We start from the raw sequence: 22,348 nt of genomic DNA, 5'->3' as shown, positions 1-22,348 counted from the left end.
TCATAACCAGTGAATGTCGAGTTACATTCAGAAGCTGAGTTGCAAAATGAAAGAAATGCACAATCTGATCTTGAAAATAGTACACATGAAAGAGATGAAGAACAACCTGACAACTCAGTGCATAGTGACCTTGAATTTGAAAGATCAAACATGGAAACAAGGACAGAACAAAGATTATCCAAATATGTAAAAAGACATCGCCCTGCTGAACAGATAATTGGTGATAAAGATGCAAGACCAATGACAAGGAATAGACTAAGACATGAATCATGTCTGATCAAAAAACTTGAACCTAAGATAGTATATGGTGCATTACAAGATGATGACTAGTATAAAGCTATGGAAGAAGAGATTGATCAAATAAAGAAGAACAAAACCTAGAGTTTGGTTCCCAGACCAGCTGACAAGAATGTGATTGGCACCAAGTGGGTATTCAGAAACAAGTTAGATGAGAATGGCGAGATTACTAGAAACAAAGCTAGACTAGTATGCAAGGGTTATGCTCAAGAAGAAGGATTAGACTATGGGGAAACATTCGCCCCTGTTGCTAGAATGGAAGGAGTAAGAAATTTACTTGCATATGCTACATATAAAGGTCTTAAAGTCTATCAGATGGATGTAAAGTTTGCTTTTCTAAATGGTATATTGGAAGAGGAAGTCTATATTGAACAATCAGAGGGATTTTTTGATGAGAACAATAGGGATATGGTTTGCAAATTACATAAAGCACTCTATGGTCTAAAACAAGCACCCAGAGCATGGTATGAGAGACTTCACAAGTATCTAGTGCAAATAGGATTTGAAAAATGATGATAACAACAACATGTACATCGAATCAGAAGAAGGTAAGGATATTATTTTATCTAAAATATTTGTGGATGACATAGTTTTTGGAGGAAATCAAGTGCTTTGCAAAGGCTTTGCTGATAAAATGAAACATGAGTTTGAGATGTCTATGTTTGGAGAAATCAAATTTTTTGTTGGATTTCAAGTATATCAACTAAAACATGGTATATTTGTGACACAATCAAAGTATATTAAAGAGATACTTAAAACATTTGGATTGGAAGAATCCAAACCAGTCAGCACACCAATGGCAATAGGAAATAAGTTATCCAAAAATGATGTATTAGCTGAAGTCAATCAAACAATGTATAGATCCATGATTGGAAAACTACAATATTTTGTACATAGCATACTAGAAATAGCATTAGTAGTTGGAATAGTGGCTAGATTCTCTGCTAATCTCGAAGAAAATCATCTCATAGCAGTAAAAATAATAATGAGGTATCTCAAAGGAACTGACAACTTTGGTCTGTATTACAAAAACAATGAGAAGTTTGAGCTCAATGCATATACAGATGCAGATTGGGGAGGCAAAATTGATGATAGAAAAAGCACAAGTGGAGGTGCATTATTTTTAGGTAAAAGGCTAGTTACCTAGACTAGCAAGAAACAAACATGCACATCCCAGTCTACTACAAAATTAGAATATGTGGTAGCAGCAGTCAATTGCACAAACATTGTGTGGCTCACACATCTATTGAAAGGGATGAAAGAAGAGGTAACCAAACCTATGATATTGTATTGTGATAATAAAAGTGCTATAAAAATATCCAAAAATCTAGTAATGCATACAAAAACCAAGCATATTGCAATCAAGTATCACTATGTCAGAGAATTGGTAGAAGACAAACAAGTGAAGTTGGAGTACATTCACACAAAGGAACAAACTACAAATAACTTCACCAAACCATTTCCCAAGGATTCTTATGAATATCTTAGAGGAAAGTTGGGGGTAATGCCCCTAACTCAAGAAGTGTAAAGCAACAAGGAAGCTTCCCTGCATCAACAAGAATAAATCATTGAAATATCTGAAGAATGATGTAGAGGATGATAGCAGGAGCAGAAAATCCAAATTAGTCACAAGCATGGTGATAGAGGGAGAAGACATCAAAAGCCAAAGCTTATATTGTGCATGTTAAATATGCTACATCTTTGGCATTTATGTCAAAGAGGGAGAAATATGCAGAAATTGATCAATACAAAGCAAGAGGGAGATATATATGAGAGAGGGAGATATATGAGATCAGTAGTAAGGATGCAGTAGTCAAGTGGCAGACACAGAAAGAAGCAGAAAATGTATATAATTTTGGTGGTAACAAAGTTGACCAATTGATCAGTTTGGTTTGCCATCAATGCCAAAGAGGGAGATTGTTGGAAATGATTGAAAAGATCATACATAAAAAGTAATGGAAATAGTAAAGAATGTTCTCAATAATTGTTTTATCATTGATGTCAAACTTGCTACTTGTAGGAATGAAAATTTCTTTAGTGATCCAAATAATCTCAATTGGTTGATTTACAATGAAGATGCAATCAATCAGATGTAACTAGAACACCTAGAGAAAGGTTGAAGTTATGATGTTGTAATGAAGTACAAGGATCAGCTAAGCCATTGATGAAAAAGTGTATTGATGACATACTCTAAGACACAGAGAATGGGCACACTGAAACATATCAAAGATGTAAGATTTTAGCTAAGTCATTTGTGAAGCCTAACTAAGTCTATTCGAGAGGGAGCCGAGCAAACTAGTCAGTGTCGAATAGATTCCTATTTGAAGCCAAGCAAGTTCAACCTCAGTAAGTGCCAAGTCAAGAAACAAGTGCCGAGTAGATACAAGTGCCGAGTCAAGAAACAAGTGCCAAGTCAAGATACAAGTGCCAAAGTAGATAAAAGTGTCGAGTCAAGAAACAAGTGTTGAGCAGATACAAGTGCCGAGCAGATACAGGTGTTGAGAAAGATACAAGTACCGAGTAACACAGAGGTGTCGAGCATCAATAAACCAATAATGCCAAGTTGCTACATTATTTCAAAGATCAAAGATTTTCCAAATTTGAGCCAACAAGGTTGTTATCTAGAATTCTATGAATTAAATAGAAGATAAGAGTGATGAGCTGGTGGCACAGAACATCATGTAAAACATTTTTGGAGAATACAACTGGACTTTAGATGAAGTTTCTAGATAAGAGAAAGATATGTAGTAGATACATTATACCCTACCTAATCCACTAGAAATCCTAAAAATTGGAGAGGAAGAATTGAGCGGGAAAGGGACTCCAAATTTCTATTTAAGGAGTCATAAGGTCAGGAAGCAAAGTGTGAGAGGAGGTCAAGCATGAAAGCATAAAGTGCTAAAGGAGGTGCTAAGAAGTAAGAGAGAAAAGTTACTCTGCTTCAACAGATGACCACAGATATGGTTGCATTGGTATAATGAGTAAGAAGACTGAAGGGGATGAAGCTTGAGATGACAAGCTGTCAAAGCTGAAGTGATTAAAAGCCAAGTAAAAAGATTGAATTGAAGTGTGATTTGAAATCTACAAAATATGTTGTAAGTTGTATCAGATTAGAAAGTCATTATTGTTACTCTCTAGCAATTGTAACAGATAGTTTAAATCCTATGGACTTAGGTTGGTTTAATAGCCATGTTATAAATCCTTTAACAGTGTGACATTCCAAGTGAATGTTCTAAAGTCCTTTGACCAGGCCCATTCCTAATAGGATGGTGAAATCCTCTAACAAGGTCACATTTAACATTGTGTTGTAAGCCTTTAATAGGGTAGGCTTTTAATAGGGCATCACTTTAGAAGAGTGAGAATTAAGTAGCATGTTACTGGTGGTTTTTCCCAAATTGAGTTTCCATGTAAATCACTGTGTCATGTGTTGATCTTGCATGTTTCATCCCTGTAGATTGATTTACTGTAATTTTTTAAGATGATTGATTTAAGTTTGAATGGATGAAAATTTTATGGGCTCACTATAATTTGAGAAAAAGTATTATTAGGGCATTTAGACCTTGAATAATTGATTCACCCCCCACAGTTATTCTAAAGAATTCTAACACTTGGAACAAAGATCTAAGATCCATTTGCATCCCCTTTAGGTTGTATGTCTAATGTATTTTTGCTATTGGACCAAAGGGCCAAGTAAATGCTTGATATGTTTTGAGAAGGATATTTTGTGAGAATGAAATTTGAATGAACATTGATGTCTAAATCACATGGTGATTAGATAGATCTGATATCTAGGTATACGAAATATGTCTTGGTGTCACAGATGTATCTTTTGAATTCATGGAATTGCCCAATGGATTAGGCACTGATCAATTATAGGATCACTTGTTATACTGTTGCATATTTGAGGTTGGGTTGAATCAACATCATTAATCAAATGTTTCCCCTTTCATGTTGAAAGTTATTCAAAGTTTAACCCACACTTAGTTTGCCAATTTCATGAATCATGATCTTAGCTATTTCATGCCTGTGATTCCTGGTTAAGTATAGAAGATTTAGGGGTTTTCATATGCTAACATGGATTCTGATTATGCTCATTGCACTGGTCACATAATTGGATCCTAAGAGGTTCATCCACTTAGGTTTTGCAGAGCCTGAAGTGTAGGATTATAGCCTTAGAGTTGGCCCAAGTTCTCGGTGAATTGTGTCCATTATTGGAGATAGCTTCCCATAGATGCAATTTTGCCTTGCATACTTGGCTATTCAAATTATGTTAAATTAGGAGCCAACAGAAGATATGCATGTGGGTTACCATATTGATCTCATGAATTTTGTAATTTCGAATTTGTGACGCAAATAAGAAGTCCATATTTTGGTCTCACATTTGATGTTGTTTCTTTGTTTTTGGTATGAGTTTATGGCATTAAGGGGAGCACCCATCATAAAAAGGAAAGAGTTTCACAAGTCTAGAAACACAAATATTCAATAAGAATTTTATGAGATCTCTATAACCACACTCTATTAATCACCAACCAGATCAAACCTCTATCTAATACCACTTGATATAGTGCATAGAAGGTCTACCTCCAAAGGAAATGACCTAGTCCCCAACAAATAACCATATAGTGGAAATACAATAATAAAATAGAGATTCAAATCAATTTCAATTCCATATTTTTAGAGTATCATCATAAGATTTACATCTAACATGTCCAACTACAAGGCCTTTTTAGTTATGACCAATAAAAATAAGAATACAACTCAATCCTCATATGCAAAAATCCACCTCCTATCTACCATCCCTCAAGATTCTCCTAGCTACTCCAAACTCTAATGATTCATCCCCAACTTATTTTATGGCTCTTGACATCACAAGACCCTCCATTCATACTAAACCAAGCCACATGTTGGCTTTGTTAGGAATAAGGTGTCTCAACCTTGTATAATTCCTATTCTTATTATTTGTTTTGTAAAATGTATTTCTTGTGAATAATGTTGATGTGTCAACATCTTGAATTGTGTGTAACGAGATCATGACTAAAACGATTATGACGGATTCCTATGACATGTAAGAGGTATGTTAGGAAGATTCAATGACAGGTGAAGACATGTGGCAACTAAGATATTTGAGTACTGTGAAAATTTTTTGGGGTTCCTATTTTCTCAGAGAATGGTAAAACCCTAATACGGTTTAAATTTTGGGAGTAGCCCTAAAGTGAAGCGCATGTTATAAGCATTTTTTAGGGTTGCAAAGAGATGTGATGTGAAAAGGTGTATTGTTGGTACTGCGAGTAGCTACTGGAGTCTTCTGTTGTTGATGTTGAACTTGCATTGCAAGTGTATTGTAACCTTGTGTTGAAGATAATACATTGTGCAGGTTCTGAAGGGGTGGGGTTGTTTTATTATTGGTCTGGTTTATATTTTCAGACTTGCATTTGGGGTGATAGTAAATTTTAACAGCACCTTGAATCTTTTGTTTATTAGATTTAAGAATATATATATATTTATATAATTATAACACTGTATAAATATATATGTATATGAATATAAGTGCATTAGTATAAACTAATTATGTATATATATATATATATAAGTATTATATATATATATATTTATTTATTTATATTTATATTTATATATGTATATATATAGTTTTTTTAATATTTGTGTGCTTGTGTTTATATATATATATATATATATATATATATACATATATACTTGTCGTTTGGTAGAGTTTGTGTGTTAGTGGGATTAATATTAACAAGTATTAATGTTAATATTAATATTGCTATTAATATTAATTAGTATTACTATTAATATAGATATTGATGTTAATACTAATATATATATATATATATATATATATATATATACATATATACTTGTCGTTTGGCAGAGTTTGTGTGTTAGTGGGATTAATATTGCTATTAATATTAATTAGTATTATTATTAATATAGATATTGATGTTAATACTAATATTATCTTGTGTTAATGTTAATGTTAATATAAATCTAAACTATCTAAAGTTAATACCTAAGCTAACCTATCGCATGGTATTCAACTAAGTCTAACCTAAACTAGAAGCAAAGCCTAAGATATCTATGCATATTCGAACATGGCATGTCTTGGATTGGACATGGTGGTTGAAATAGTGGGTTTTAAATGCTGGAAAGTTTTTCGAGCCACGAGCTTGTACTATCTTTGACAAGTGTCAAAGCGTGCTCAGGAAATGGGGTATTGGGTTATGCTTACAGTTATGAGCATTTTATCGCATGGTTAATCTGTCATTTTTGATGGATGTTGGTTGCATTTTGATTTTAGTCTGTTATTGATGATCTCCAGATGGTAAATGTGAAATCCTTGTGGAACGAGTGTCTCGGCGCTAAATTGAGGGAACTGTTAATCATGGAGGAGTGTTCGACTCATCTCTGTTCTTTAAGTCCTCATAATTTTGTGATTTTCATTCTTTTGTTGCTCCATGGTTGTGTTTCTTAGTCTTTGCCATTGAGAAAGTTTCTTGGTGTCTTTGGAAATTGGCATAAAAGTTGGAAGTGTGGTCTAAGAGTTGTGGTAGAAGGCTTTACAGGCGTATTCTTGTGAGCATCGATTCACACTTACAGGCAAGGGGCTTTTCTTGACTCTTTCCTATAGTTTTAGTTATGTTTCATCAGATTTGTAAAGTTTTTTATATTTAAATTGTAAGTGGTTAAACCCAGATTTGGGTGTAACGGATTAAGAATGTTAGAATGTTTAAGTTTTATTTACTAGTTAATATAGATACCCAAGCATGGTTACATGTAGGGTTCGACAAGTTTTAATGTTGCTAGCTTCTGTATGCACTCATACTTGAGTGTGGGTATGAAATTTTGTTTTGTTAACATTGTTGAATTCGAGTTTCATTGTACAATACTTCTAAGTTGTGTGCATCTCGGCTATGATTACAAGTACGCAGTGTTTAAAGCTGTGGTCATGAACCGAGGGCATAAATGTGTTAATGGGAGTGAGATATATTGATAATGGTTAGTAGGGTATGAGTAACATCGATATTTAAACAAACAGTCGATGAGATTAGGGTTTGAATTTTCATTATGTTTAAGTCGTGGGTTTTAGGCAAATAGAGCTATATAGCCATATTGGCATTTGGAAGTAGTTTTTACATAACTATGTTGCGAATTTAGGCATGATTATGATATCAAAAGTTGGGATTATTAAAAAAAAAAAATGGTTATTTTTGTCTCTCAACGTAAATATTATTATTATTAGAGCTGGAAGTAATCAATAGATTAGTCGATACTTTGATCTTGCATGATATTTTAATTGCATGAAGATTCAGTCGAAATTTGTAACTTTTAAGTTATGTTGTTTCTAGAATGGAAAGAGGCATTGTAAAATAGTTCTTGGAAGATGAATTATATTAGTCTTAGAGGCATTGTGTCTGTTTTGCAAATTTAAAACTGAAACGTGATGTTATGAATTGGAAATTTTTGATATTGACTAACAGCAAGTTATTTGATATGCAAATAGAAAAGTTTATTTATTTATTATAATTCTGACTTTAAATTCATAAAGTAATTTATGTGTATATTGGTATATGTAAGTAAGTACACACACACACAGACACACACACACACACACACACACACACACACACACACACACACACACACACACACACACACACATGTATATACCAGGTATATATATATGTGTATGTATTTATTTATATGTATCAATGTATATGTAATTTCTTGTGAATAGATTGTTAGAATTTAAATTTATAATTATAAATTGAATTACAATGATTTTTGGTTTTTGAAATGGAAATTGATTTAATTTTCAGTTTGATGTCAGTTTGTAACAATATTTTATTGGTATTGTTAAAAAGAAATAAAAGTACAGTGAAGCCTAGAATAGTCAATTCTTTACTATTAGTTAATATAAAGGAAATGTAGTTTGAAAGTTGGATGTTTGTGAAAAGTAAAGGGACAAGGCTATTTTTGGTATATGTATTGTGAAATGTTTGAAAGGATACAACTATGGTTTCATTTGGTTTTATATGATATTTCTATTGCCGATTCAATTGTTTAATTGGAGCAAATGAAATAAATGTATTGTTGGAATTGGAAAATATATTTATGTTTTCTTCCAATTAGAATAACTAGAATTATGTGTCTGTTAGATTATGCAAGTGTGATCTTTTAGATTGGGTGGCTATCATAAAGCGAGTAACTTGTGGTGATAGAATTATGTTGCCAGATGCCCTTCGACACTAGTCTAGATCCTTATGGGAAAGTTTATGACAATTAGTTAATCAAGTGGTAATATTTAAAATTTCATGGGTTGGGAATCATCCAATAAGATAAGAACATTATGGTTTCACCTGACATATTGAGTTCTACGAGTGGCTGAACGTAGATTCTTATGTTGACACCCATGGACTACTGGATCATTACTTTGTCATATTCTATGTGAGTTTATTTTTGCATATCTACTTGAAAAGAAAATTGTATTGACAGTACATCTGTTATTTGGATTTAATGATTATAGTTTTGTTATTAAATCTAATGTCCAGGTTTACTGGAGGTTTTATCGATTTAACTTGTGATCTAAGCCCTGTTTTGTGTGTTGTGGTTGTGCTGATTTGATTTCAAGTTCAAGATATGTTTGATTATGGACCTAGAAGAAAATTGGCTGATTAATATTCAGATTCAGTGTTTAACTTGCATGTATTTCAAAAGACATTGTATTTTTGATAAGGGAGTATAAATATATAATATACTCAGATGTAATAAATAGTAATGTTACATTGCTGATTATGAGTTCATTACCATACTTCTTGTATAAGGTTATTTGGTAATGGAAATTGTGAAAAAATTAAAAAAATTTAAAAAAAATTTAAAAAAATTGTTGTTTTTTAATCTCTTATGTATGTTTGATTTAAATTTGTTTGGTTATATTTATGGTTATGTGTAAGTTAAGGGTATTACATTTTGGTATTAGAGCCTAGTTAAACACTCGAGGCTTGATAGGTTTTATTAGGGGGTTCATTATGCTTCCTATGAGATTTTAATTAAATCTCTTTTATAGGAATTCTAGTATGCCTCCTATTACATGAGGAGTACAGGGACAAGGTATCCCTAATGCTGATGCCAAAGTAGCTAGAGGTAGAGGTGGACATAGAGGCTACGGTCGTGGCCAAGGTAGAGGTCGTGGCCTAGGAAGCAGTCAAGTTCATCAAGAAATGCTTGATGATGAAATTCCTCATCATGAGGAGAAAGGGGGTTTCCAAGCTAAAATTCTTCAGTAGATTCTTGGATGTTTGGATGGGATTGAAGCTAGGAATAACATTCCTGATTGGGGAGAAAATGTTCAGAATTTGCAGATTCCTAATGTCAATTAGGCTATTGTAGAAGATCTTGTTATCAGGACTCAGCTGAAAGACATATCTAAGCTCAAAGGTCCATATTTTAATGGAACTGAAGCTGGTAATGAAGTTGAAGCTTGGCTTCTAAACATCGAAAGATGTTTTATTCTGCATGATTATCACACTAATGTGAAAGTTCACTGGACTGCAATGCAGTTAAGGTCTTTTGCATCAATTTGGTGGAATATTAAGTTAGAGCACCTTGGACTGCATATTTCTCAAGTCACTTGGGAATTATTCATTGAAAGGTTTCAGGAAAGGTTTATGTCTGAGTACTGGCAGCATACCAGGTCTGAGGAATTCTTTAACATTTCTCAAGGAAACTCTACAGTGGAAATGTATGAAAGAAAATTCTTTCAGCTTAAGAAGTATTCTAGTTGGAATGAAGGTGATAAACCTTTAGTGCAACACTTTATCCAGGGTTTAAATCCTAGAATTGGTGAAGAAGTGAGAACTTTAAAACCTAAATCTGTTAAGGAAGCTGTTGATCAGGCTAAGCTTGCTGAAATGAAATCTGGTTTTTCAACCAAGAGTGTTGTTAACCCATCTATTCATAGCAGTAGTAAAAATCAGAAATCCTTCAGTGATGATTCTAAGGTAGCACCTAGTGGCTATGGTAGTGAATCCCAAAAGAGGAAGTTCAATAAGTTTACCAAATCAGACAAGGGGTTTAAGGTCCCTGAACTACCTAAATCCATTAAGCCTGTTGAAAATGTGAAACACAGTTTTAAGAGTTCCAAAAGAGGAGCAGAATGTTGGCACTATGGGTAGTTGGGTCATTTACAGTGGAATTTTCCTCAAAAAGGCAATAATCAGGGTAAGCCAAGAGCATCAGGTTCTGAAGCTACTATTGGTGATTCTAGCAAGAACCACCGTATTTTTGCTACTGTGGATCATAACCAAGAAAGACATCAGAACATGATTATCGAGGCTAAAGGTACTTTTCAAGGTACAAAAATTTCCATTTTATTTGACTCAAGTGCCACTGATTCTTTCATTTCTACCAATTTGGTTACATATTGTAGTATTCCTATGAGAAAGGCTGAGATGGCATGGCAAGTTGAGTTAGCTTTTGGATCTAAGGTAGAAACTAGGCTGATTACGGTAGATTGTGAGATTCATCTTAAGGCATTTACCACTATAGCGAACCTCAAAGTTATTCCTTTAGGAGCCTATGATGTAATTCTAGGAATGGACTGGTTGGATCAAAATCAAGCTATAATTGATTGCAGCGAAAAGATTATTGAATGCATTGATGATGTTGGGGCAAGTAAAATCATAGCAGGTATTAAAAGGCCTATTTCTATTAGAATTATTTCTGCTAAACAACTTCAAAGGTGTTTTAGGAAGGGCTACAAGCTGTTTGCTATTTCTGTAAATGATTTTTCAGAACCCATGGTAAAGCAAACAAATTTAGATCATCCTTTGTTAAAGGAATTTTTTAATATCTTTGTAACGGAAATTTTGGGTATTCCACCCAAGAGGGAAATTGATTTTAGGATTGATCTTGTGCCTAGAACTGAACCTATTTCTAAGACTCCGTGTCATATGACAACACAAGAATTAGTGGAACTCAAAGTTCGAGTTGAAGAACTTCTTGAGAAAGGGCTGATTAGACATAGTGTTTCTCCTTGGGGAGCACCTATTATCTTCGTTAAGAACAAAGATGGATCTCTTAGACTGTGTATCGATTACAGACAGTTGAATAAAGTTACTATCAAGAATAGGTATTCATTACCTAGAATTGATAATTTATTTGATCAAGTTAAGGGTGCTAAGGTATTCTCTAAAATTGATCTTAAATCTGGGTATTATCAGCTTAGAATTCAAGAGCCCGATATTCATAAAAAAATGTTTCTAACTAGGTATGGGCATTACGAATTTATAGTTGTACCTTTCAGTTTGATCAATGCGCCATCAATATTTATGAGTCTGATGCAGGGAGTTTTGAGAACCTTCCTTGATAATTTTTTAGTTGTCTTTTTGGATGACATTCTGGTTTATTCTAACTCCTTGGAGGAGCATGAAAAGCATTTGAGACAAGTTTTTGAATGTCTCCAAAGGAATAAGCTGTATGCTAATCTTGAAAAGTGTGACTTTTTAAAATCCAAGATAAGTTACCTTGGACACATTATTATGGGAGATGGAATAGCTGTGGATCCAACTAAAATTAGAGCTATCATAGAGTGTCTGGTACCTAATAACGTGTCTAAAGTGAGAAGTTTTATGGGTCTAGCTAGTTATTACCAAAGGTTTGTGGCTAATTTCCTGAAAATAGCACATCTTATCACTTCTCTTTAGAGAAAACATAAGAAATTTGTCTGGTCAGATAATGTGAAGAGGCTTTTCAGCATCTTAAAGAACGTCTAACTAGTGCACTTGTGTTGGTTGTACCTGATCCTTGTAAAGAATTTGTGGTTTGCACAGCTGCTTCTTTGGATGGATTAGGAGTAGTTTTAATGCAGGATGGTAGGGTGATAGCTTATGAATCCAGGAAACTTAAGGATCATGAGTGAAACTATCCTACTCATGATTTGGAACTTGCTGCAGTAATGTATGCGTTGACTAAATGGAAACATTTTCTCCTTGGACAACATCTTGAGTTACATACTGATCATAAAAGTCTTCAATAGATTTTTAGACACCTAAATCTGAATGCACGACAACGCAGATGGATGGAATTTTTGTGTGAATATAACTTTGAAGTTAAATATGTACAAGGAAAAGAGAATAAGGTGGCTAATGCACTTAGCAGAAGACATCACGAACTCTCTTCTTTAACCCTCATAGTAGATTCAAAGGAGAAAATATTGCAAAACTTGATTTTTGATCCTTGGTTTTTAGATGTGAAGGCTGTTATTGATAGTGGCAACACGCTAGAGGGTAGATTTGAAGGTTATTCAATCAACACTGATAGATTGCTGATCTACAGAGGTGGTATCTATGTTCTTGAGGTTGGAGAGCTACGAAATTTGGTTATGTTTGAAGATCATAATGTGCCCTATTTAGCACATCTGTGTGTTAAGAAAATGAATGTTGATCTTAAACAACATTATTATTGGCCAGGTATGAAAAGGGATATTGCTGATTTTGTCGCTTGATTTTTAGAATGTCAAATGGTGAAAGCTGAACATTAGCATCCTACTGGTTTACTTCAATCTCATAGTGTGACTGAATTGAAATGCGATACCATATCCATAGATATTATCATAGGCTTATGTTTATCAGTTAGGCGGCATAATTCAATCATGGTTTTTGTGGACAGGTTAACCAAAGTTGCACATTTTATTCCAGTAAGATCTACATATAATGTTGCATCTGTAGCACATATTTATATGCAACAGATAGTAAAACTGCATGGGATTCTGAAGAAGATTATATCAGATAGGGACCCAATTTTCACATCTTCACTTTGGAGGTCTATGCAACGTGAACTTGGTACTCAACTGAATTTCAGTTCTACATATCATCTTGAGACTGATGGGCAAATTGAGCATGTAAATCAGATTCTAGAAGACATGCTCAAGATGTATGTCATGGATAGGTAGAACAAATGGGAAGAATTCTTGCAATTAGTTGAATTTGTATATAATAATAGTTATCACAGCTCTATAGGTATGGCTCCTTTTCAAGCTTTGTATGGATGACCTTGTAGAACACCCTTGAGCTAGGATAATTTTGAAGATAGATTTCTCCTAGGTCTTGAAATGCTCCAAGATATGGAACAGCAAGTGAAATGAATCAGGGAACACCTTTTTATAGCACAGGATAGACAGAAAAAGTATGCATATTTGCATAGGATTGAGTGTTAGTTTGTGGTTGGGGACAAAGTATTTCTATGGGTCAGACCCAAAAAAACTCCTATTAGATATGGTAAAGGTTTCGAGTTGTCTCCATGTTTTGTGGGACCATTTGAAATCCTGGAACATGTTTGTCCGGTCGCCTACAGACTTGCTTTGCCTCCTAGTCTATCTCAACTCAATGATGTCTTTCATGTGTCTGTATTAAGGAAATATATACCTGATATCACTCATGTTCTGAATTGGAATGCATTACAGGTAATGGATGGCCAATTGATGTTGGAACCAATGCAGATCATTCAACAAAGAGAGCTAAATCTCAGAGGTCGCAAGGTGGAACAGGTAAAGGTATTACGGGATCATAATGATGATACATCTGCTACTTGGGAAGATATAGGGGCAATGAAAGCTTCACATCCTCATTTGTTTTTAGGCTTCTAGGAGTAAGCCTAGGCTGGTGGGGAAGGGTGTCATGGACCTGACAGTCCTATTTCTGTCACCTTGAAATTCTATGATTAGCTTACTCTTATGAATGGTTTGATACATGTTTAAATTAGTTTAATTCTGGCATTATTATGTGAACTCTTCAAGAATTTAGATCTAATTCTCAGATTAGATGTTTTATGTTTTCAATTTTGTGTAATTTTTAGAAATTTGTCATCTAAATCAATTTGGATTCAGGAATCAATTTTATAAATTAATGATGAATGGTTTCAGTTTTATTATTGGTCTAGTTCATATTTTCATACTTGCATTTGGGGTGATAGTAAATTTTAACACCTTGAATCTTTTGTTTATCAAATTTTAGAATATATATATATATATATATATATATATATATATATATATATATATATATATATATATATATATATATTTATAATTATAACAATGTATAAATATGTATATGTATATGAATATAAGTGCATTAGTATAAAATAATTATGTATATATATATAATATTTGTGTTCTTGTGTTTATATATATATACTTGTCGTTTGGCAGAGTTTGTGTGTTAGTGAGATTAATATTAACAAGTATTAATGTTAATATTAATATTGATATTAATATTAATTAGTATTACTATTAATATAGATATTGATGCTAATACTAATATTATCTTGTGTTAATGTTAATGTTAATATAAAGTTAATATAAATCTGAACTATCTAAAGTTAATACCTAAACTATCCTTGTAGACACCTAAATTTGATTCCACTATTTTGGTAATCCTATTTAGTTATCTAAAAAGGCATCATTAATTAAATTTCTATTTAATTAATCCTTTGTCATCCCCTAGTTGATTAATTTAATTAATCATCTATAGTCCTAATTGATAAATCAAATAACTATCATTTATCAATTAAATCCTATTCTTCTAGCTAATTCCAAAAATCCCCATTTATTAAATAAATCTATTTGATAAATAAAATTCTCAAATCCAAAAACCCCTAACCTATCCCTAATCCTCCATTTAGCCTAATCCACCCCATCCACCCATACTAACCAAGCTTAGCCACTAACTCACCCACCCTCATTAATGCCATCCACTTGCACATCTCTAACATCTCTAATCTAATCCTAAACCCAAGCCTAATCCACCCCCTAATTTTGTCACATTCCCTAAACAAGTTTAAGACTTTGATAATCCAAACCAAAGTCTCCCCTCAAAAATTCCAACCACCAAGTCATGAGTGCTCTTACAAACCATAAAAGACTCTTACAAGCCCACTCATGACTCTTACATCCATCTTCCACACTCTTCCCTCTTCCACACTCATTCCTCTTACATCTCTCTTACATACTCAACCCCACTCATCATGCCTTTAACCAAACCTTTACCCTACCCTCTCACACTCATCCTCCTTATGACAAGTGTCACCTTTCCATTGGTGCTAAAGAAGCATAATCCATGTGCTCTCCTTTGAGTGCATCCTAGCCATCCTTAAGCCTTCATCCATCCTTGCATCTAAGCCCTCCATACCTCTACCCCTTAGCCTATAAATTGAATCCCATCCCAAGTCATTTCATCAACAATCTAGGAGCTAAAGTTACCATGCTATTTTGAGAACCAAAGCCATACCCACACCCTTATAATGCCAAATTGAGAGCTCACAAAGCTACCAATTTTCTATTATCCATCTCCACCATTAAAGCAACTTTGAGCATTTGAGCATACATCCACATCAAAGGACACATCTACAAAATCAAGGAAGCATGGAGTGTTTCCTTTTTTTTGGGGGTTTGCATTTCTTAATTGTTTCTTTTGTCTAATCGCGTATGTGAATATAGTTTTAGTTTGTGAATGTTTGCTTTAATGTTAATGTTCTTTGCACACTAAGATTCTTGTTCTACATTTTGGCACGCCCGGTGGGACCCCACTATGGGTCATTTAATCATCCATTTTCATCTATATGTCATTTTTTCTAACCATCTAATGTTTTTTGTTGTTTGAGTGTGTTGTAGGGTGTTTTGCTTGTTTTTGCAGGTTAAAGAACGCACTTAGGAAGAAGAAATACCATCTAAAAATCCAAAAATAGCAAAAAATTTAAAAAATTCTGAAATTTTTTTGCATTTTTTAACTTTTTTCGCGCAGTGTCGTCTCTGCAATTTTGGCGTCTGTGCCTGCAAACTATCGTCTTCACCGGCTACTTTTTCGTCTGTGCAACCAAATCAACATCTCTGCATTTTGGCATCTCTGCCTGGTTTTCTATTGTTGACGCTACCACTAGACCGTCGTCTGCGCATGCTCAATCGTCGTCTCCACAGATCCGCGTCTCCGCCAGCTACACTGTCCTCTCCGCAACCTGTTCTGTCGTCTCCGCCGCCGCCAACCCAAATTGTCATCTGCGAAAATCAGCGTCTGTGCAAATCGACGTCTCTGCTTGTCCCATAGTTAAGCTCTCATTTTTGAAGATTTTGGCTAACTAACTAAATTGCTTTTTTTTTGTCTCATTGCAGGTTGGAGCACATATGGAACCACTAACCATGTTTCTTGTAGGTTTTCATGTTGCTAAAAAAACATGAACTTGAATGTTTAACCATTTGTCTTTGAATGCATGTTGCTAAAAAATGAACTTGAATGGTTAAACACATTTTCCATTGAATGAATGTTGCTCAAAACACACTCTTGAATGCCATGGATTAAAATCAACTTTCCTTGGAATGCATGCTTAAAACAAAAAATCCAATCTTGAATGCCAAGGATCAATTAACCATTGCAATATCAAACACTTCATTTGGAGCTTCTAAAATTGAACAAAACAAATCTCTTTTCCACATGCAATCTAGGTAAAGTTTGATTTTTGGACATTTAAGAAACTTTGTTAAGTTAAAATACAAATTTGAAAAAATCAATTTGAGTAGTTCCTTGGACTCACCTCTTTTCTAATCACCCATCAAACATTAACCATTGGTTGCAATCTCAGTGCCATTTATGGGGATGGGTCTACTTGAAAAAGGTGTTAAATGTTCTACAATCTAACTCACTCACTTGGTCTTTGAACGTTTGCTTTAACTTTATCAAAATTCTTAAATGGCCAAAACTCTAGATTAAATCGATCACACTTCAAGTTTGGGCACTAAAATTGAACAACAACTGACGTGGAGAGCCTCCGGGCGCGTGCTTGAAATCAAATCTCACACACTTTTGTTTTGGGCTTAAAACAAACTCACACTCAATCTTGAATGCCTTAAAGAAAATTAATCGATACTTGACATGGAGGGCCTCTGGGCACGCGAGTTTGCTTTTGTTGACCCTAACTTTTCTTATTGTTTTCATTCTTCGATCGATTTACTTTTGTTGGCACTTCAAGTTGGAATTGAACATTGTCTCTTAAACATGAGTGCTTGCAAAGTCTAGATTAGCACACATAAGAGTTAGTTGGTAAAAGAACAAGCATGTTTTTTAGCCCAAGGTCATCCAAGTCTTCTCTCCCCTTGTCGTCTTTCGAGGCCATCTTGGGTGCATAAGATTAGGATCCAAAACCTTGTTTCTTTTTAAGAGGCCTTCTTGGGGATTTCATCACCCCTGGGATGACCTCAACTTCAGCATTCCGACAGAGTATAAGAATCGAGAGGTGAATCGAAAGACACCTCTCTTGGGATCAAGATTTTGTCATTCGGGCTAAGCCTCAAGGAACTTTATACCCTTGAGAAGTGAAAGAGGAAAAGTGGGTTACCGCTCCTCTCGGCTGTGTGACATCCTTTTGGTCTCATCTACGGATTTGGGCCTCACGTACCGTGCGTATATCAAGGACTCCCTAGCTAAACCAACTGTTAGCCTTGCAGAAAACCATCTAGGATGTTAATGTGTTTGGAGTGACTGATGGAAACATTTGTAGAACATACACACTCCTCGGTGCAGGTACCACATTCTAAGAACCACAAACTTCTATCTGGGTGTTCCTATCTATTGCTTGTTTTTATTTTACTTGTTGAATGAATGTTTGCCAAACCTAGTCAATCCTAGCTTAGGGAACACTTAGCATAGTCACTGCCTATTTTAAAAGTTGAACAAGTTGAAGAAAAACAACCAGAATCTCCCAAAGCCAAGCAAATTCAGGAATTTATGTCGCAACAACCCAAACCCAAACAGAAGATTCACAAGGTCAAACTCAAGCCATCTCTAGCATACCAAGAACTTTCAGCCAAGAGAAAAGAAATAACACCAAGCCCACGAATTGCCAAACTCCACAAAGAAGAGGACAAAGCTACCGACAAAGCACTTCAAGAGGCTTGGTTAGAGCACACCATCAAATTTAGCCAACGTCCAGGAGTTAATCCTACTTATGCCTTACCAACTAGGCATGATTTCTATGATTAGACACCCTTGTTTCTCCCCATCTTCTTGGATAAGCTTCACTTTAGAGTCATCTTTGTAGAAAAACCAGCCATCTTAGGTTATCCCCTTAAGCATTATTAGCTCATCCATCTCATTTAGAATCAAACCATCTAGCTAGCAATCCAAAATCTGCACATCTAAGCTTTCAAAATTGTTGTCACCTTGCTAAAAGTTTTCCATTCCTAAAATCTTCCAAATCCACCAATCTCACCAAGGTTATCCCTTTGACAGAGCTTTGTCTAGGGTAATCTAGCTTTGTCACTTGTTATCCCTCATCACCTTGAGCTAAAGGTTGGGATCCACAAGTGGTCAATCTCATGTTCTTCCTAAAGGATCATCAGTCTATCCTTAAGTTGACACAATCACCACCAAGCTTGCACATAGGAAAGCAAACCTTTTGTACTTTGGCAACATATCTTTGAAGATAGAATCCCCAACCCAATCCTCCTTAGGTTTTTTCATATAGCCTCAACCTAGGAAATCATTTGCATAGAAAAGCCTTCCCCCTTTTGCATCCATCAGCATTATTGCATCTCATCCCTAGGAGCATTTTTCATGCCACCCGTCACTCACTTAGCCAAGAAGAAAGAAACAATGGAGCCCTATCATTTGGATCGAATAGCCTCACCCCCCTTGAGCAGTGAGCCATCCTTCAGCCCAGAGCAAGCTATGCCATCACCTATTGACATTGAAGCTTTCATGAACCAACCAGGAAATGCAGTATTGGTAAATGCCATTATAGACAAAAACAAAGAGACAATCATGGCTAATTTTTGAAGGGACAATGTAGGAACCTTTGACTTTGGAAGATCCCCTCCATTATCAGATCCATCTCACCTGTTGTTTGGGCAGCTGTCACCACCCATAGGCTCTTATGATCCAAATTATCCTCAATATATTCCAAAAGAAGAGCCTCCAGGCAATCCATATGACCCAATAGACCCAAACATACCATCATCCACCCAAGTTGAAATCTCCATGCCGCAAGCCAACCCAGCCACCACCACTCCATCCTTGGTTCATACCTCTTTGCTCCAAACCCCCTTTACTCAAAACACCTCACCGTTCACCCCCTTCACTATTGCTACTGCTCTCCAACCCAGCCTTCCAAATCCACCCATCTCCCAAATCAGTGCTAGCATCTTTGGCCAACCTCAGCAATATACAACAGGGATGCCACCCATGGGGCCAAGTAATCAACCTTTCATCGCCCCTAGCTTGTTCACCACAACCCAAAGCACAATCCCATCATTTCCATTAGGTCTTGGGAGCTCAATACCACCAGCCACAAATCCACAAGCTACTACCTTCACTCCATAAAGCTATCAAATCCCACAAGCTACTGCCAATCTTCTACCAAGCTCCCAAGTGACCCCAGCTCCTGCCACCACTCTACCAAGCTTCCAAATCCAGCCACCAAGCTATCAAACCCCATCAATTCCATTCCCAAGCTTTCAATTCCCACCACCTCCACCACCAACTAATCTATTACCTCCTATTACCAACTACTTTTCAATGCCACTTCTAGGAGGTAATCCACCACCCTAGCCAACCACCAATTTATTGGCAGATACCATCCCAAATGGGGGCACAACCCACATATATTGGTCAAACCCCACAAGCCCCTCGATCCTTTCCCCAAGCCTCACAACCATCTTATACCTTACCTCCACAAAGCAATCCATTTATCCCATAGCCATCTTATGTTCCTCAATCCCAACCTCAAATCCCATATCAACAGCAAGCCTCGCAGCACATGCAGCAATATGTGCCGCCTCCCCCTCAATAGCCCGTCATCCACCATGCAGCTGCCCAAACAATGTACAATCCCTATCAGCAAATCCCTCACAGCCATCCATATTCAGTGGCCCCATCCAGCATATACCTACCTCAAGGCACTCCTACATTGGGGGCACCCCAGCCATCACCTATCAATTCAGAATGGGAGCAAATAAAGACAGCTCTGAAAGCCATGCAAGATGGGAATGATCCAAAGACATTCAAGTTTGAGAATGTGTGTCCTTACCCATTTGACAGAGCCATTACCATGACTCCATTTCCCAAACACTTTGAGGTACCCAAATTTGACAAATCTTGAGGAAAAGGAGACCCTGTCACACATATCAAAGAATTTTACATGCATTGCCAGGACGTGGCGTACAATGATGTCTTCCTCTTGCACCTTTTTCCCAAAAGTTTGGCTGGACCAGCTCTTGAATGGTTTTATAGAATGCCCTATGGCACAATTAAAAACTTTGCTGAATTATCTAAGGCATTTGTAGCCCAATATGCCCATCTTGTTGAAACAGAGCTATCAATAGTTGATCTTGTCCACACCAAGCAAAAAGGTGGAGAAAGCCTTGCCGAATACCTACAAAGATGGCAAACCCTTACCACCCGCATATCCTGCACCTTGCCAGAACGCCATGTGGTGAAAATGTTTATTGATAATGCACATCCCAGCTTGGCTCACCACATGACCATGAACTGTTTGCAGACCTATAAGGATATCAAAGAGAAAGGAATGATCCTTGAGAAAGGACTCATCAAAGATGGTGTGGTCAAGATTTACAAAGAGGCCAACCAAAATCAATCACATTCCAATGACAGGTCTAGGTATTGGAACAAAAACAAGCATGTTGCAACAGATGGGGTTACTGACACCAGACATGTGAATATTGTTGGTCCTTCTCAAAACCAGTCTAACCCACCATATCAAACAAACAACCAACAACAAAATAACCAAAGCTATCAAAACCACAATACAAGACCCAACTTTCAAGGGTCTAACAATCGAGCTAATGCCATCAATGTAGCTGTAGGGCAAAAACCCAGATTCCAACCCGCACCTAGAAACTATACACCCCTTGGGGAGCCATTGGATGTCATTTTTGAGAAATTGGCTAAGGAAAACCTCATCAAATTTCCTCCTACCCAGCAAATTGATCCAAGCCAATCCAAAGCTGCATGGTACAAGGACAATGAGTATTGCAAGTTCCATAGGGTAAACAGTCACACCACCCTCAGATGCATGAAACCGAAAGACTATGTACAGGGCCTCATTGATTGAAAGGAAATCAATGTTGGTGCCCAAACCTCTCCCAATGCAGGCTTACAGATTTATCAAAATGCTTTTCCTCCACACAACAACCAAAATCCTAGAAAAGCACCTATCCAAAACAACACCAACAACCGCCAGCCAAACCAACAGCATGGGAAGAACAATGACCACACTTCATCCTATATAGACTATGGTAGCCTTATAGGTTGTATATCTGAGAAAGAGCCTTCTGTAAATGTTATCAATATTCAAGGACAAGACAATGAGTGTGTGGTCACCAGTCGAAGAGTGCAATTTAACATCAAAGGCCCACCAGTTTCATCAGCACCATCAGCTCCATCAAAAAGTCGGTACAATATCTTGGAACACCTTGGGAACATGCCAGCCAAAATCTCCATTTTAGACCTTCTCCACACTAGTCCTGTGTACAAAGACATCCTTGACAGTGCTCTCATAGAATCCCATGTCCCTTCTGATATCAATACTATTGATTTTTGTAATCTTGTTGGGCACCTTTCATCCTCATGTGCCCTATCTTTCAAACCCACCGACATACCCGCGGTTGAGCTAGATCACACCCTTTCGCTTCGCATAGCTATCATGGTATCCAATTTCACCATAAAAAGAGTAATGATAGATAATGGATCGGCCTTGAACATTTGCACCCTAAAATTCATAAAATAAGCTAGGTATACTGAGGCAGATATGATCAGTGAAGTTATCACCATCAAAGCTTATGACAACTTGGAAAGAACCACAGAAGGGACTATTTTGCTACCAATCAAGGTTGGGCCGGTCATCCAAGAGATAGTTTTCCATGTTGTTGATCTAAACCTACCATTTAACATCCTCCTTGGTCGCCCATGGATTCATGCTATGAAGGCTGTTCCATCCACCTACCATCAGTGCATCAAATTTCCGCATC

General features: G+C 36.1%; 1 protein-coding gene across 1 annotated transcript; it reads left to right on the top strand.

The window, feature by feature from the left end:
* The first annotated feature begins 10,766 nt into the window (after window positions 1–10,766).
* On the top strand, window positions 10,767–16,415 carry LOC149572266 (uncharacterized). Its single transcript, XM_089815800.1, has 6 exons — window positions 10,767–11,912; window positions 12,071–12,188; window positions 12,564–12,785; window positions 12,948–13,216; window positions 13,778–13,861; window positions 16,116–16,415. Exons 1-6 carry the CDS (start codon window positions 10,767–10,769, stop codon window positions 16,413–16,415), a joined length of 2,139 nt encoding a protein of 712 aa, XP_089671926.1.
* Window positions 16,416–22,348: the final 5,933 nt, after the last annotated feature.

The sequence above is a fragment of the Cupressus sempervirens genome, chromosome 2 (assembly GCF_028749045.1).
Source record: "Cupressus sempervirens isolate cs-2001-9-10 chromosome 2, ASM2874904v1, whole genome shotgun sequence".
NCBI classification, from domain to species: domain Eukaryota; kingdom Viridiplantae; phylum Streptophyta; class Pinopsida; order Cupressales; family Cupressaceae; genus Cupressus; species Cupressus sempervirens.
The sequence above is the reverse complement of the archived record's forward strand: the minus strand, read 5'-3'. Positions and strand labels throughout refer to the sequence as shown.